The 15,615-nt window shown below is 43.3% G+C and overlaps 2 protein-coding genes across 2 annotated transcripts; one reads left to right on the plus strand and one right to left on the minus strand.

Moving 5' to 3' along the window:
• Positions 1–413: 413 nt before the first annotated feature.
• On the plus strand, positions 414–8,520 carry LOC136441271 (RAB6-interacting golgin-like). The gene is made up of 5 exons (XM_066437464.1): positions 414–527; positions 1,388–1,763; positions 2,927–3,028; positions 3,456–3,596; positions 6,504–8,520. The coding sequence occupies exons 1-5, from the start codon at positions 467–469 to the stop codon at positions 7,174–7,176; spliced, it is 1,353 nt and encodes a 450-aa protein (XP_066293561.1). The 5' UTR covers positions 414–466; the 3' UTR covers positions 7,177–8,520.
• A 3,328-nt stretch (positions 8,521–11,848) lies between these two features.
• On the minus strand, positions 11,849–15,384 carry LOC136441272 (uncharacterized). The gene is made up of 3 exons (XM_066437465.1): positions 14,914–15,384; positions 13,569–13,718; positions 11,849–12,274 (listed from the first exon to the last, which is right to left on the minus strand). Exons 1-3 carry the CDS (start codon positions 15,079–15,081, stop codon positions 11,957–11,959), a joined length of 636 nt encoding a protein of 211 aa, XP_066293562.1. The 5' UTR covers positions 15,082–15,384; the 3' UTR covers positions 11,849–11,956.
• Positions 15,385–15,615: the final 231 nt, after the last annotated feature.

Genomic DNA, 15,615 nt, shown 5'->3' on the forward strand with positions numbered 1-15,615 from the left:
TCGTTCTCTGAAATATTTCCAGTATATACAGCTCTTGATCCCAGGGCACCACGAGACAAAGCTTACGTTTGTCTCGTCTTGAAGAGTTTTGTTATACTTATTCTCAGATCTTACTTTTAGAAGTCAAGTGATTAATCCTTCCTGTGCATAAAATGAACGGAAGACATGCAGAAAATCTCAACACCGAACTCTCGCCAAGTACTGCGAGATTTCTTGAAATTCCGAGATTGGAACATACCATATTGGCTAGAAGAACGATTGTTTACAGTTTCACCTGATCTTTTAGTTTAAATCAGCAGAGCAAATAAACATGTCGTATTTGAAACAGAAAAACAATACACTCGATCCAATACTCTCTACATCTGATTAGTTGACCTTCTGGCGTTTAAAGCTAAATAAATGGCAAACCATATATCTTCCCCCCTCAGAGTACAGTGGTTCGTGCCTGACGTGGCAGATATCCAAAATGGCGGGGTGGACGGGGTTTTCGGACGAAGAGTTGGCCAGAATAAAAGGCGTCCCAGACGGTATGTACTAGTCCATGGCAGTTCTTGTTATAGTCGTGCACAGTATAGGCAGTGTAGAATATTTGAGCTGAATTTCATGTACGTACGATTCGATTGTAGTCTGTAATATCGACATGAATTTGGGGGAGGGTCTGTTGTCAACTAAGATTCCGACTACTAGCTCTTACTTTCTCCAACTTATCATAACAAATCAAAGTTTGTCAATGTAGTGCTTTATCTTATAGATTACTAAGCAAATAAAGAAACCAAATGATCGTGGTTCCAATGCCTCAAAGTAATTCTATGCTCACGCAGTATTTATCAAACCTTGAAACATCTGAAACGTAGATTGGACAAAAATCTTATTCGAGGAAATTAAAGTTTCTATAAGATTTACTACATCTTCTACCATAATACTGGGTATGGTATCTACATTTATTTACCATGTAGTTGGCCTGAATCAATGAAGATAAACGTCTTTAGTCTGAAATGGAAGTGAATGTTTTGATTGTAAACTTGTTTGTCTTACCAAGGACATGGTCTTACTGAAAATTGTCTGCTCTTGTCAAACCAAGACAAAACCACCTTGGTCAAACCATTTGGCAATACTTGAAACTACCATATCTGCTTGAAGCAAAGAAATCTAAAACTTGATATGAGTATTTTTTACATTTACAAATTAAAACTTGATAATGATATGAGCATTTTTTTTTTCATTCACAAACGATATCATACGATGGTCTAGAATCAATGAAGGAAAAGACAGTCTAAGATTCAACTTAATTTTTGATGATGTCTGATGATATATAATTTCTCATGACATCATATATAATGGGCTAGAATCAATGAAGACATGATGAAGACATTTTTGTACCCTCTAGGCGATCCTGGCGTACAACAGAAGCGCCGTGTGACCAGAGCGCCGCCGCAGCGGACCCGACAACAACAGCAGCGCGACAAACTCATACAGGAGAAGATCGCGGAGATCAACCACGGCAGCCCGAACGGGAAATTGGACTCGCTAACCACGGCGAACAAGATGAAACTCGCCGTGAAGAAGGAACCGCCCAAGCCGAAGTCCCCCAGCCCGCAGACCAAGAAGAGGGTGACTTTTCAGCTCCCTGAAGAAGGGAAGCCCGAGTCTGAGACGGCGGGAGGAGACGCAGGGATATCTAAGAAACCTGAGGAGACGTCTTCTGAGCCGTCTCAGGGGGAGAAGGAGCCCGAGATGATCACAGATGATAAGGAGGTGGAGAAGTAAGCTGCTTGAGGAAGTACTGGTCTTGTGCCATCTAAAACTAGTTAGGACTTAGAGAACTTGTGCCTTTCTAAGAGTCTGGCTGTAGATATCGTGGATTTGTAAATCAAGGCTAGTAGATACTGCTGACAGGGAAGCAGAGTAGATTTGTCAAGCAGATAAAAGATCTTAGAGACACAGTGTCTGTTTTTTGCTGTAACGTGATATTTAAAAGTGATATAAACCATAAAGTATTAATCAAAACTGTTCTTTAGTTACGCTGATGGCATTCTTTCCATTAGTCACTGTCGTAAGACAGCGGATGCTGTCTAAAACGTCTGTTTTAAAATTGTATCCAGTTGCTTGAGTAACTGATTTCGGCGTTCTTTTGTTATGTTAAGAGTAAAAATTCTCTCAACATTTTCAGAAAGCCAGTTGACACCAAAAAACATGTTCTTATTCAGGCAGCGATGTTAACTGTGGGAAACAGGAAGTCATTGTTGTGGCTCCTGCTATGATTTGTTTTGATGTAAATCCTATCCAGCACAGAGACATATATTAGTAAGCAAGCACAGAGACATATGTTTAGTCATGGTAATACCCAATATATATTTCCTAATGCTTATTTCAGGGCAGTATTTTGACCACTTAAGCCTCCTCTAGATGTGATTTTATCTCCTAAGGATGTTGGGAAATGCTGAGACTCTTATTTGTCCAAGAGATATAGTGTATGGAAATGTGGCCATTTCAACAGTTAATCAGTTATAACTGTTAAAGTTGGTAACTGGGAGACCCCGGTTCGAATTATTAAGAAAGGCATCCTGGTTGGAGCTGCGTTCGTCTTTTGGAAGGGACGTAAAATTGGGGTCCTGCAGTGATCGAGGAGGTGCCTTGAGCACGTTTATATGCACTACAACAGCCTCATTACTCAGATGGGTACCTACTTCAGATGCATGATATCAAGAATGGATGTACAAAATTATTAACCTTAAGAGCACTAACTGACTAAGCTACCTACATTTCAGTGAGAACCTGTTTAGCCCTGGAGACTCTTAGCATTCAGTTCAGTTCAATCACAGTGAGGTGACGCCATTGTCTCCACAAGTCCCTGTCGACCTCTTAGCATACTAGATGTTAAATCTCAGAATATTTGGTTTATAAGAATGTTGTATGTGTGTTCCAGACGAGAGTATTCCAAGCTTGAGCAGATCCAGAAGCAGCAGAAGGAGATCGAGGAGCTGAACAAGAGGAAGAAACTTCTGCTGTCTAAAGCCATCGCAGACAGGTCAGGGGAATGCAACGTTGTTTGTGTGAAGTAGAAGTGATGAAGGCAGTTTTGATATCTACTGGTGTTTAGCATTCTCCAAATGTATAATGTTTCCAATGCGAAGAATGGTGTGCCTCCCCAGCATCTGTTTGATTGGTAAAGAACACAAAGAAAACAACAGAACACAACATCATTAAAAGATCTACGTCTTAAGATCTGTGATTTAAGATCTTAAGGTTTCTTAATATCCTTGTCTGTGTCTTAAGTTCCATGTCTTCCGTCGTGTGTCCCCAGGAAGAAGCGTACCCAGCAGGAGGCTGCGAGGCTGAGTCTGATCCAGAAGGAGCTGGAGAAGATGGAAACCTCCTTATCTCCTGTGTCTTAAGACAGAACACCTTCTTATTTCCTGTGTCTTAAGTTCTATGTCTTCTGTCTTGTGTCCCAGGAAGAAGCGTACCCAGCAGGAGGCTGCGAGGCTGAGTCTGATCCAGAAGGAGCTGGAGAAGATGGAGCACCTCCTGAACGTCGATGTCTCCATCCTCAGGGACAAGATCGACGACGTCAGCAGGGAGTACTCCGAGGCAAGGTCAGTCTGTCAATCAACCTGTCAATCAACCTGTCAATAAATCAATCTCCTTTAATTAATCATTGATATCTACAGGGTGTACAAAAAGGCAAACTATGGCTTTAGTATAACTTGTTATATATCCTGCTGTTAAAGAGAACTACGTAGAGGTAGAGAAAAGTGTAGGTGTTGAAAAGTGTTTTATGTTTGTGTACATTTCTACCATCTATGAGATCAGTATTTATGTTAGACCATCCCATGTGTCTTACACTGGCGGCAGAAGATGACAAAGTTTGTGGTCCTGTGTGATCCTGTTTGTCCACTGGACAGAGCTGCCTACGAACATGGTGTCCTCTGCAGACCACCTGTGTCAGGGAACCCAGCAGCAGTACACATGTAATCAAATGCAAATGTGACAGTCAAATACATGAATGGTACTACTGTACTTTCTGTTTGTTTTTTACTATTTGTTTGTGTCCTGTTGCCAGGAAACGGCTGCAGAAGGCTGATATGAAGGAGCAGCTGTTGTTTACTGTTTGTTCATTGTTTATTTGTTGCTAGGAAACGGCTCCAGAAGGCTGAGATGAAGGAGCAGCTGTTGTTTACTGTTTGTTTATTGTTTATGTGTTGCTAGGAAACGGCTCCAGAAGGCTGAGATGAAGGAGCAGCTGTTGTTTACTGTTTGTTTATTGTTTATTTGTTGCTAGGAAACGGCTCCAGAAGGCTGAGATGAAGGAGCAGCTGTTGTTTACTGTTTGTTTGTTGTTTATTTGTTGCTAGGAAACGGCTCCAGAAGGCTGAGGAGGAGTACGTCCAGGCGAAGCTGGAGTTCCACAGCAAGGCTGAGATGAAGGAGCAGCTGTTGTTTACTGTTTGTTTGTTGTTTACTTGTTGCTAGGAAACGGCTCCAGAAGGCTGAGGAGGAGTACGTCCAGGCGAAGCTGGAGTTCCACAGCAAGGCTGAGATGAAGGAGCATCTGTTGTTTACTGTTTGTTTATTGTTTATTTGTTTGTTGCTAGGAAACGGCTCCAGAAGGCTGAGGAGGAGTATGTCCAGGCGAAGCTGGAGTTCCACAGCAAGGCTGAGATGAAGGAGCAGCTGTTGTTTACTGTTTGTTTGTTTGTTGTTTATTTGTTGCTAGGAAACGGCTCCAGAAGGCTGAGGAGGAGTACGTCCAGGCGAAGCTGGAGTTCCACAGCAAGGCTGAGATGAAGGAGCAGCTGTTGTTTACTGTTTGTTTGTTTGTTGTTTATTTGTTGCTAGGAAACGGCTCCAGAAGGCTGAGGAGGAGTACGTCCAGGCGAAGCTGGAGTTCCACAGCAAGGCTGAGATGAAGGAGCATCTGTTGTTTACTGTTTGTTTATTGTTTATTTGTTTGTTGCTAGGAAACGGCTCCAGAAGGCTGAGGAGGAGTATGTCCAGGCGAAGCTGGAGTTCCACAGCAAGGCTGAGATGAAGGAGCAGCTGTTGTTTACTGTTTGTTTGTTTGTTGTTTATTTGTTGCTAGGAAACGGCTCCAGAAGGCTGAGGAGGAGTACGTCCAGGCGAAGCTGGAGTTCCACAGCAAGGCTGAGATGAAGGAGCAGCTGTTGTTTACTGTTTGTTTGTTTGTTGTTTATTTGTTGCTAGGAAACGGCTCCAGAAGGCTGAGGAGGAGTACGTCCAGGCGAAGCTGGAGTTCCACAGCAAGGCTGAGATGAAGGAGCAGCTGTTGTTTACTGTTTGTTTATTGTTTACTTGTTGCTAGGAAACGGCTCCAGAAGGCTGAGGAGGAGTATGTCCAGGCGAAGCTGGAGTTCCACAGCAAGGCTGAGATGAAGGAGCAGCTGTTGTTTACTGTTTGTTTATTGTTTATTTGTTTGTTGCTAGGAAACGGCTCCAGAAGGCTGAGGAGGAGTATGTCCAGGCGAAGCTGGAGTTCCACAGCAAGGCTGAGATGAAGGAGCGGCTGTTGTTTACTGTTTGTTTATTGTTTATTTGTTGCTAGGAAACGGCTCCAGAAGGCTGAGGAGGAGTACGTCCAGGCGAAGCTGGAGTTCCACAGCAAGGCTGAGATGAAGGAGCATCTGTTGTTTACTGTTTGTTTATTGTTTATTTGTTGCTAGGAAACGGCTCCAGAAGGCTGAGGAGGAGTACGTCCAGGCGAAGCTGGAGTTCCACAGCAAGGCTGAGATGAAGGAGCATCTGTTGTTTACTGTTTGTTTATTGTTTACTTGTTGCTAGGAAACGGCTCCAGAAGGCTGAGGAGGAGTACGTCCAGGCGAAGCTGGAGTTCCACAGCAAGGCTGAGATGAAGGAGCAGCTGTTGTTTACTGTTTGTTGTTTATTTGTTGCTAGGAAACGGCTCCAGAAGGCTGAGGAGGAGTACGTCCAGGCGAAGCTGGAGTTCCACAGCAAGGCTGAGATGAAGGAGCAGCTGTTGTTTACTGTTTGTTTATTGTTTATTTGTTGCTAGGAAACGGCTCCAGAAGGCTGAGGAGGAGTACGTCCAGGCGAAGCTGGAGTTCCACAGCAAGGCTGAGATGAAGGAGCAGCTGTTGTTTACTGTTTGTTTGTTGTTTACTTGTTGCTAGGAAACGGCTCCAGAAGGCTGAGGAGGAGTACGTCCAGGCGAAGCTGGAGTTCCACAGCAAGGCTGAGATGAAGGAGCAGCTGTTGTTTACTGTTTGTTTATTGTTTATTTGTTGCTAGGAAACGGCTGCAGAAGGCTGAGGAGGAGTATGTCCAGGCGAAGCTGGAGTTCCACAGCAAGGCTGAGATGAAGGAGCATCTGTTGTTTACTGTTTGTTTATTGTTTATTTGTTGCTAGGAAACGGCTCCAAAAGGCTGAGGAGGAGTACGTCCAGGCGAAGCTGGAGTTCCACAGCAAGGCTGAGATGAAGGAGCATCTGTTGTTTACTGTTTGTTTATTGTTTATTTGTTGCTAGGAAACGGCTCCAGAAGGCTGAGGAGGAGTACGTCCAGGCGAAGCTGGAGTTCCACAGCAAGGCTGAGATGAAGGAGCAGCTGACGGAGCACCTGTACTCCATCATCCAGCAGAACGAGCTGCGGAAGTCGCGGAAGCTGGCGGAGCTGATGGAGAGGATGGAGATGCTGCAGGGGGAGGAGGAGGAGCTGCCGCAGATGGAGGAGCTGCATCCTCCCATGATGCACCCTGAGTCCCCCGGGCTCCATCCGGAGGCGGCCAGGCTCGAGCAGGTGAGCCAGCAAAATGCGTCAAAGAAGGCGGAACTTTCCAAGGACGACGTTTCCTCTGCTGAAACAGGGAAGACGGAACCTTCTAAGGATGACAATTCCTCTGCTAAAACAGGGAAGGAAGAAACAGGAAACTCTGCAGATAAAAGTGCGAACAATGATGAAGTTTCTCCCATCAAAAATACAGAACAAAGTACAGGGAACGGGGAAACACAGTCTGGCAGGGAAAAACTTGATGCACATGTTGGAGAGAAGACAAAGGAAACACAAAGTCCCGACACAGGAGGGGGAGATTCGACTGGACAGTCAACAGGGGACAGAGAGAAAGAAAGGACAGAAAACAGGTCGGATGCAGGGAAAGGGGAGGGAGAAACACAACAAACATCACAACAACAACAGCAATGATAAAAATAACTCAAGATTTATCATGAGACAAATGATGAGCTTAAAATCTAGTTATTTTAAATGAATTGATCATAAGTTAGAGTAAGCCTCTGTTCACACTCAGTAACATCTATGCGGATCCATTTGAGTCAGTCTATTCAATTTGAATAGCTATCAAGTCAGTTGCGTTCACTCTTGTCTTGAACCTAATTGGGTGTTCACACCTACACGGGACACTGCTGGTCCATTCAAATCAATCCATCCCAACCGACCACCGGAAGGTGGTTTGGATCAGTGCGAATCTATCCTGAGTCAGACTGTTCACGTTCAGGAAAATCTATTCGTTTTGATTCTAATTGGCTCTTAAAAGTGAAGTGATTCATATAGATCTTGCCCAGTGTGAACACGGCCTAAACAGCAATATCTCTGTATATTCCATATATGGTCCATTCCAAAGCCTTGTACATACTATTACTACACATTGGGGGCATCAAATGCCAATTCTACAGGCCCTAGTAGGTAAGGGTAATTTCAACCAGTTATTCTTACTGTTCATGTTTACAAGTTCCCTTAAGTGTTGTGGAACAGCAGGGAATGAGTGCCTTAATCTTACAAAGAAGCAATGAGCAAAACCTTGTTACAGGTCTGACTTGTGCTTTGCAATGTGCATGTAGTTTAAATGTGTAAGTCTATCATGTAGATGCGCTTGTTAGATAGATAGTATATCAAGCTGGGCAGCTTCAAGCTTTATTTTGTTGCAACTTGGAAAATGGTTAAAGGGAGTTAAATGGAATCACACCTTCTATTTCTAGATATTTTGATTTGTTTAGATATTTTCATTTGCTTGTACCGGTAGTTAGTTAGATATTAGCTTTTGTCTAGAATTTATAGATGATGTAAATAGAAAAGTATTTTTGTAGTAGACTACCTTTATAACATCTGCTAGACTAGAGTGTAAGAGACCTGCCTGCCTTTGCCAAAGTTACAGTGTAGTGTAACAGGTTGAAAAGCTCCTCCTTGTGGATGATTACTGAACTACAGGGACAGTATTAGTACTGTAAGTCTTGTTTCTTTCACTGTAACTTTCTATTCACTGTTTTCTCTGTCAACCCTGTACGTGAACTTATCATCACCGTAAAAAAATGTTGTAGGTATTTATGGATTGCTTCACGCATCCGTTCTGTAAATCACTTGCCGCCACCGTGAAGTGAAAGTTCAGTGAAAATGTCCATTTTCCTTACACCATGAAATTTTACTACCGTGAAGATAAAGTGAATTACGGTATCATGCTACATGTAAAAGTTGATCACTGTAGTCTGTTCTGAACGTTTACTTCTTACCAACAGCATATATGTTACAGTCTGTCAGCACTGGGATTTGTAGATACAGTAGAAATGAGAGTTATGGAATTAACTATATTTTGCAAATGCTAGAATGACATACCGGTAATAATTGTGGCCAGTCTGTACTTATGCCAATTTAAAGATTAAATATGTAGGAAAAGAGGAAGAAATTAACCGCTGCAGTCTGAATGGTGGAGGAATTGAAGATGATTTTCTTTGAATTAATTTCAAATTAGAGGATATATATTGCAGTATATTCAGCAGTATTTTGCACAAAGATGAGAATTGATAGTGCCTTTTCCAACGCGGCAAATTTGTAATGTATGTAAAACATTTTGCTGTGAATTCATGAATTGAAGGCTTATAAAAAGTACATTTTTGATTTTCGTTTCAGGTTGAAGGGCTATATTGTTACATGGGGAGAAACATTCACTGGTGCAATATAAACATGTACAGACTTCATCAGCCTGGTTTGTGTGTGGTTCTCTTGGTTGTCAGAGGCTCAAACATTACCTTCCAATGTGTGTACGTTTTTAACCTTCAGCACACTGAGGTAGCCGTTTGGTACCCAATTCTCTGTTGGTTACAGAGTTAGGCAGCAGGGAGAAGGTTAAGACTTACATAAGCCTCACCTTGCTTTTCTTCATGATCTAAATTTATGGCAGACAAAAATGTAGAGTAGACAGATGTGACAAAGCAAGTATAAATGGTAGCCATCCATAAGATTTTCTTACTATGGCCAACATGTCAGAAGGTCGCCAACGGCCAAGTCCCAAACAAAACATTCCTCTATCCAAGTCTTTCATCTAATCACTGACCTAGAAAACCACAATCACGCCTGCATAGATCTTACAGTGCGTGAACAGGGCCTAACGTTATGTGAAATCCTCATCAGAGAAGTCCTCTTATCTCCAGTGGTTCACCTTTGTGGGAAGTCATAGAAGGAAGTTTGCTTGATAGAATTGAATTTTGATGTTTTCCCAGAGTAACTCGCTAAGACCTCTAGAGTGCCTTGTATGATAAGGTCACAAAAACAACAACTGAGATTCTTCATACTTTATTACCAGAGAAGCCACAGCTGGGCTTCCTTTGCAGATGTAATAAATATGGCTGTGCAAGCCTGGAGTCTTCTCAACTCTGACCAGTGGTTCTAGTGTAGCTGTCTGTGTAGCTTATATCATTCTATGGCACAGGTTTGTAAAGCACTGAGTGGGAAAATTGTCAATGCCACAATATATCTGACCTTGTTTTGACACAGAAATGGCAGGGTGGGGTTGTTGAATTGTTTAATTTCAACACCCTTGTCCCATACTTTTCTTGTTTTACACCAGTAAGTATAACATTGGTACATATGACCTTACACGGATACAATGCTCGGCCACGAGCTAATGCCGATGATGATATGACCTTACTCAGAATTCTGAGTTAGTTATGCTGTCAGTAGAACAACAAACACAAGTTTTGCCCAATATTCCACAATTGATGGCGTACAACATACATGTACAACCAGTACACAATGCACAACAGTGAATGAATAAGTGTTACTAACTGTTATAATATGTAACGTTCCATCTTGGACTCCTTTTTCAGACAGTTAAGTTGTGAAAAGACCAGAGCTGTGGCCTGATGTACCAAAGACTAGCTAGGTAACAGATCTTCCCCAACTGAGCTTGTTACACATTACTGTTTTCACATGCACACTATACCTGTCACTACAGATCTTTCTGTCGCTAACAGAAGGTACTGGAGGCTACCTGAAACTCTGAACATTTACAAAGTCTATCCAGGTACTTAAGGAACTGTTATCTTGTGGTGTTTTTCACAAGTGTCCCGACTTATTCTGCAGTTAACATAGAAATGTGAGTGTAAAAATGGAAATGTTTGCAGGGATTTCATTTCGTGGTGGGGAGAAAATGGAGCGTTTGCAGTGGTTTACAACGATCACAAACATTTCCCCTTTTACAGTACTATTACACATACAGTATGGGCAAATACAAATGTACATCACACATAGAGGAATAGCAGTACATTGCTACGGTATCAACCTTTGTAAGTTTCCTTGTCCACATACACATGTAGATTTGCTATCTTTAACCCAAGCCCTATGTCCTGACTTCCAGTGCAACTTGTGTTTTCTCAGTCACCTAACATGATGTACTGTAGTTCTTGTTTCTTTCACTGTTACTTTAAGTTCACTGTTTTCACTGTCACCGCTGGACCGTGAACTTATCATCACTGTGAAAAACCTATTTCTGATTCCTTCACACATCCTTTCTGCAAGTCACTTGCTACCACCGTGTAGCTAAAGTTCAGTGAAAATGTCCATTTTTCTTACACCGTGAAATCTTGCGTACAGTACTCTCTACAAACGTCACATGACCATGTTTCCTACCAGCTGAAAATTGCACCGAGCTTCAGTCTGTTCAGACGTCGGCACCATCCTAAGTAACTATGCACTGTGTTTTGTCTATCTATGAAGTTCAAGTGTGTGAACACTGACCACTTTACTTTGGGCACCATGCTGAACCCACTACATTTTGTGCTTTACAGTTGAGTGGATGTACTGTGACAATTTACCATGATAATGCTCTCCTCTATCTGTATCATATTTCTATTTCCGTGATAATGTACACGTAGTACCGGTCACCATGGTCAATACTGACCGATGGAGGCCGTATATGAGTACTAGTAGACTGAAGAATTCCTTTCTATTTCCAAATGTCTTGGTCTAACACGGACGTTAATATTTCCATGCTGTATAAAACTCTTCCCAGTCTGACCAGTAGGAGGGCTGCTAGAAGTGATTTAGTCTTGCTACAAATATATTGAGACTTCCAAAGTTTCGTTTTCCCAAATGTAAAGTAGCTAGTGTTGTAGTACTTGTACAGATGATGTTCCAAACTCTCACTGTTCCATGCTCTATAGAGTCATTCCCTGATTTGGTTGGACTACAAATTTATCAAGTCTTACCAAAATCTTTCTTATGTTTTGCCTAATGTCAAGTGGCCAGTGTTGGAAAGATGATGTTGCACGTTTCCCTTCCCTGCAGCACACATGGACAAACCTACAGTTTGCACCTTCTGTGATCCACACAAAATACACCATTCTAAAAACACACAATCTGGATCATGGCTTGCACTGAGTTTAACACTGTGTACAAAAAGGGGGCAACATTGTCTGAGGTAGTCAGGTACGGAGGAGCTATGAGCACAAACCTAACTGACTGACTCACACACTTACACACACAGAATCCATCTAAATCAGAAAAAAATCTTCACAAGATTATAAACTCTCACTCTGCAGAGCCATTTTTAACAAGGGGGAAACAAAAATTGAAGATTTACAGTTCATTTAAGACCGAGTCCAGGATATTATCTCTTACTTTCTTATTTACAGGACGACACAAACGACAAATATTTCCAGATCACAACATTCACCGAACGACCTTCAGGCGGTGGCTATCTAAGGACATCACGATGGCCGCACTGCTCTCTCCCCTTGGGCTTCACCATGGGAACTGACTCCTGATTGGTCACTCTGGGCTTCACCATGGCAACAGGCTCCTGATTGGTCGCCCTGGGACCAGTCCCATCATGCAGTTCTCCTTCCTCGACCTGGTTCTTCTGGAAGTAGTAGTCCTCGACGACCCCGCCCTGGAGCGACAGACGCACCTTCTCAGCGAACTCCTCCCAGTTCATGCACGGCTCGAAGAACGGGGACAGCGGCTCCTCAAGGTTGGGGTGGTACAGCAGGAACAGCAGACCGATTATCACATCCTGCAAGCAGAGAGAAATAACCTTTACAAAATAACCAACAAACAAACAGCTGCAGTTCCTAAGAACAGGGACAGGGGGCTCTTCAAGGTTGGGGTGGTACAGGAGGAACAGCAGACCAATTATCACATCCTGGAGACAGGGAAAAATAAAACATGAGTCATCCTGACAAACAAACACCTGCAGTTCCTAAGAACGACGACAGGGGGCTCCTCAAGGTTAGGGTGGTACAGCAGGAACAGCAGACCGATGATCACGTCCTGGAAGCAGAGAGAAATAACCTTTACAAAATAACCAACAAACAAACAGCTGCAGTTCCTAAGAACAGGGACAGGGGGCGCCTCAAGGTTAGGGTGGTACAGCAGGAACAGCAGACCAATTATCACATCCTGGAAGCAGAGAGAAATAACCTTTACAAAATAACCAACAAACAAACAGCTGCAGTTCCTAAAACAGGGACAGGGGGCGCCTCAAGGTTAGGGTGGTACAGCAGGAACAGCAGACCAATTATCACATCCTGGAGACAGGGAAAAATAACCTTTACAAAATAACCAACAAACAAACAGCTGCAGTTCCTAAGAACAGGGACAGGGGGCTCCTCAAGGTTGGGGTGGTACAGCAGGGACAGCAGACCGATGATCACGTCCTGCAAGCAGAGAGAAATAACCTTTACAAAATAACCAACAAACAAACAGCTGCAGTTCCTAAGAACAGGGGGCTCCTCAAGGTTAGGGTGGTACAGCAGGAACAGCAGACCGATGATCACGTCCTGCAAGCAGAGAGAAATAACCTTTACAAAATAACCAACAAACAAACAGCTGCAGTTCCTAAGAACAGGGACAGGGGGCTCCTCAAGGTTAGGGTGGTATAGCAGGAACAGCAGACCAATTATCACGTCCTGGGAATAAGGACAAATGGAACATGAGTTATCCTGACAAACAAACATCTGCAGTTCCTAAGAACGGCGACAGGGGGCTCTTTCAGGTTAGGGCAGTACAGGAGGAACAGCACACCTACTTTTAAATCAATGCGTATCTAATAAATGTATTTTATGTTGATGAAGGTTAAGTCTTAAGATATGCAAAAAATTGTTAAAATTTTGAATGTAACTGCATTTCATCCGAAAATGATTTAATCAGGTTGGTAGAATATAGGATATAGGAGATTCTTTGTACACAACCAGGTAATCTCACCTGCTAGGGTGGTGAGATTACCTGGTTGTGTACAAAGAATCTCCTACATGCAAACTGCATTTCAGTTACAATTTTGGCCATGGAAAGAGAAGTTTTGTTCCTACCTCGAGCGTGAAGGTCGGCTGCCACTCGTCCAGCAGTGAGAGGCAGATCTCGCCCTCGTACTCATCCACGGTGTCGATGTTGGGGTGGTAGATGTTCGTCAGGCACACGACGCGAGGGGGGTACTGGGGATACTGGTCGTGTAGAGAGAACTGTGTGGGGGAGAGAGATGTATTAGAGTACAGTTTGCTGTTTGTATGTCACGCCCCTGCAGTGACGATGTTGGGGTGGTAGATGTTTGTCAGGCAGACAACGCGAGGGGGGTACTGGGGATACTGGTCGTGTAGAGAAAACTGGGGGGGAGAGAAATGTGTAAGAGCACAGTTTGCTGTTTGTATGTCACGCCCCTGCAGTGACGATGTTTGGGCGGTAGATGTTGGTCAGACAGACCACTCGAGGGGGTACTGGTCATGTAGAGAGAACTGGGAGGGGAGGGGGGGGGGGGGGGGTAGAGAAATGTGTTAGAGCACAGCCACAGTTTTTTCTGGTATCAATTTGGTAGATTGTATTTCAAATAGCAGTACTGTAGGTTGTAATAAACTTGTACCCTGTGAACTAAGCTCATTTAACTTTTTAGTCATTCATTTGTATGGCTCATAGGGTCAGGCCGTCAGGAGGAAGGGTTAGATAACACTAGGCATGACAGCATGCTAAGGCAGTCTACATAAGACAGAATCCATCTAAGACAAGTTCTACATGTGGTACCAAGCTAAGGAGGTTCTTATTATCAACAGCAATCTCCATAACAATGTCTGGTACCTTATTAGAACACCTAAGGAGGAGCACAAAGTTGACAAACTGTTGTATCATTTGCATCACAACAGTGCAGTATGGTTGCTAATTACTGTAATTAACAGTTATCACAACAGAAACCTAGAGACATGGAATCTACATATGAAGAGTGGACTACAGTACAGTTTGCGGTGAGGTAGGATCATCAAATAATTCAATAAAAACATTTAAGTTTACACTGCTTTACACAGTTTACTGCATAATCATAAATATTCCTGGGATATGGTACTGATAGTAGGTGATATATATAATATCTTCATAATTGCGTCATGTCGTGAGATGTTACATCACATCCTGTAGAGTGAAGTACGGAACATCAGTTCTACCTATAAGTCATAAAGCAGTTAACACCTACTCTCCAAGCAGAGCTAGGGTTTCGGCTGGTTTTTAACGTGTTTTTAGGCGTTTTTGTCATGCCTTCTACTTGTGTTTGCGACACAACAAAAACGATGACAAAGTAGAAGGCATGACAAAAACGCCTAAAAACACGTTAAAAACCAGCCGAAACCCTAGCTCTGCTTGGAGAGTAGTTAACACCCTGCCCACATCCCGTACCTTAAACGTGAACCTGCCGCGCCTGTAGAGCCCGTCCCTCGGCACGATGTCCACCCCGAACTGCCGTGGGGCGCTCCCCCAGTCCTCCACCGCCGCCTGCCCCGCGGTGACCCGCTCCACGTTCCGCAGAAGCTGGTGGAACTCCTGCGCCAAGCCTGAGTACTTCATGTCGGCGTCTTCAACACGCCAAGACGGCAGGAGGAGGGTGGAAGGTAAGATGGAGACGCCAACTCAAACGTATGTACCGCGTGCGCCACGTGGAGCCGCGGCCAAAGGTTCGCCTCTCCCCGCCGACTGCTACTCGGCTTACGCCACGCGGCCGGTATTTTTAGACGTAGGCTGGGCAGGGTTCGCTGAGTTAGACGCTCCTGCAGAATATTTCACGCCATTTATAGCCGCCAGCAGCTGTTATATCCTGCAACGTTGTGCAATCTTCAATGGACTTACTGGAACGCGCTTTTGTAATGTCACACTAGGATCATACCATTCTAAGGGGTACAAGAAATATTATACCTTACAAAAGTTAGCATATCTCTTTCAGTATTATCTAACTCAACTATTTTATTCATTATTACTTCAGCATACTTATAATTATGGCAATTCTTGTTCACTTATATCATTTCAATTCTTTTTACTAGAAATTGATTTATCTAGTAAACTTGTATTACCTATCTTCTGGTTAGTGGTATAGTCTTTCCTGCA

This window comes from Branchiostoma lanceolatum, chromosome 9 (assembly GCF_035083965.1).
Source record: "Branchiostoma lanceolatum isolate klBraLanc5 chromosome 9, klBraLanc5.hap2, whole genome shotgun sequence".
Taxonomy (NCBI): domain Eukaryota; kingdom Metazoa; phylum Chordata; class Leptocardii; order Amphioxiformes; family Branchiostomatidae; genus Branchiostoma; species Branchiostoma lanceolatum.

Coding starts and splice junctions, on each gene's coding strand:
- LOC136441271 (XM_066437464.1), top strand. CDS start 467: ATGGCGGGGTGGACGGGGTTTTCGGACGAAGAGTTGGCCAGAATAAAA. Junction 528..1,387: donor AATAAAAGGCGTCCCAGACG/GTATGTACTAGT, acceptor TGTACCCTCTAG/GCGATCCTGGCGTACAACAG. Junction 3,597..6,503: donor AGGGAGTACTCCGAGGCAAG/GTCAGTCTGTCA, acceptor ATTTGTTGCTAG/GAAACGGCTCCAGAAGGCTG.
- LOC136441272 (XM_066437465.1), bottom strand. CDS start 15,081: ATGAAGTACTCAGGCTTGGCGCAGGAGTTCCACCAGCTTCTGCGGAAC. Junction 13,719..14,913: donor GCGGCAGGTTCACGTTTAAG/GTACGGGATGTG, acceptor TCCCCCACACAG/TTCTCTCTACACGACCAGTA. Junction 12,275..13,568: donor AGCCGACCTTCACGCTCGAG/GTAGGAACAAAA, acceptor CTCTGCTTGCAG/GATGTGATAATCGGTCTGCT.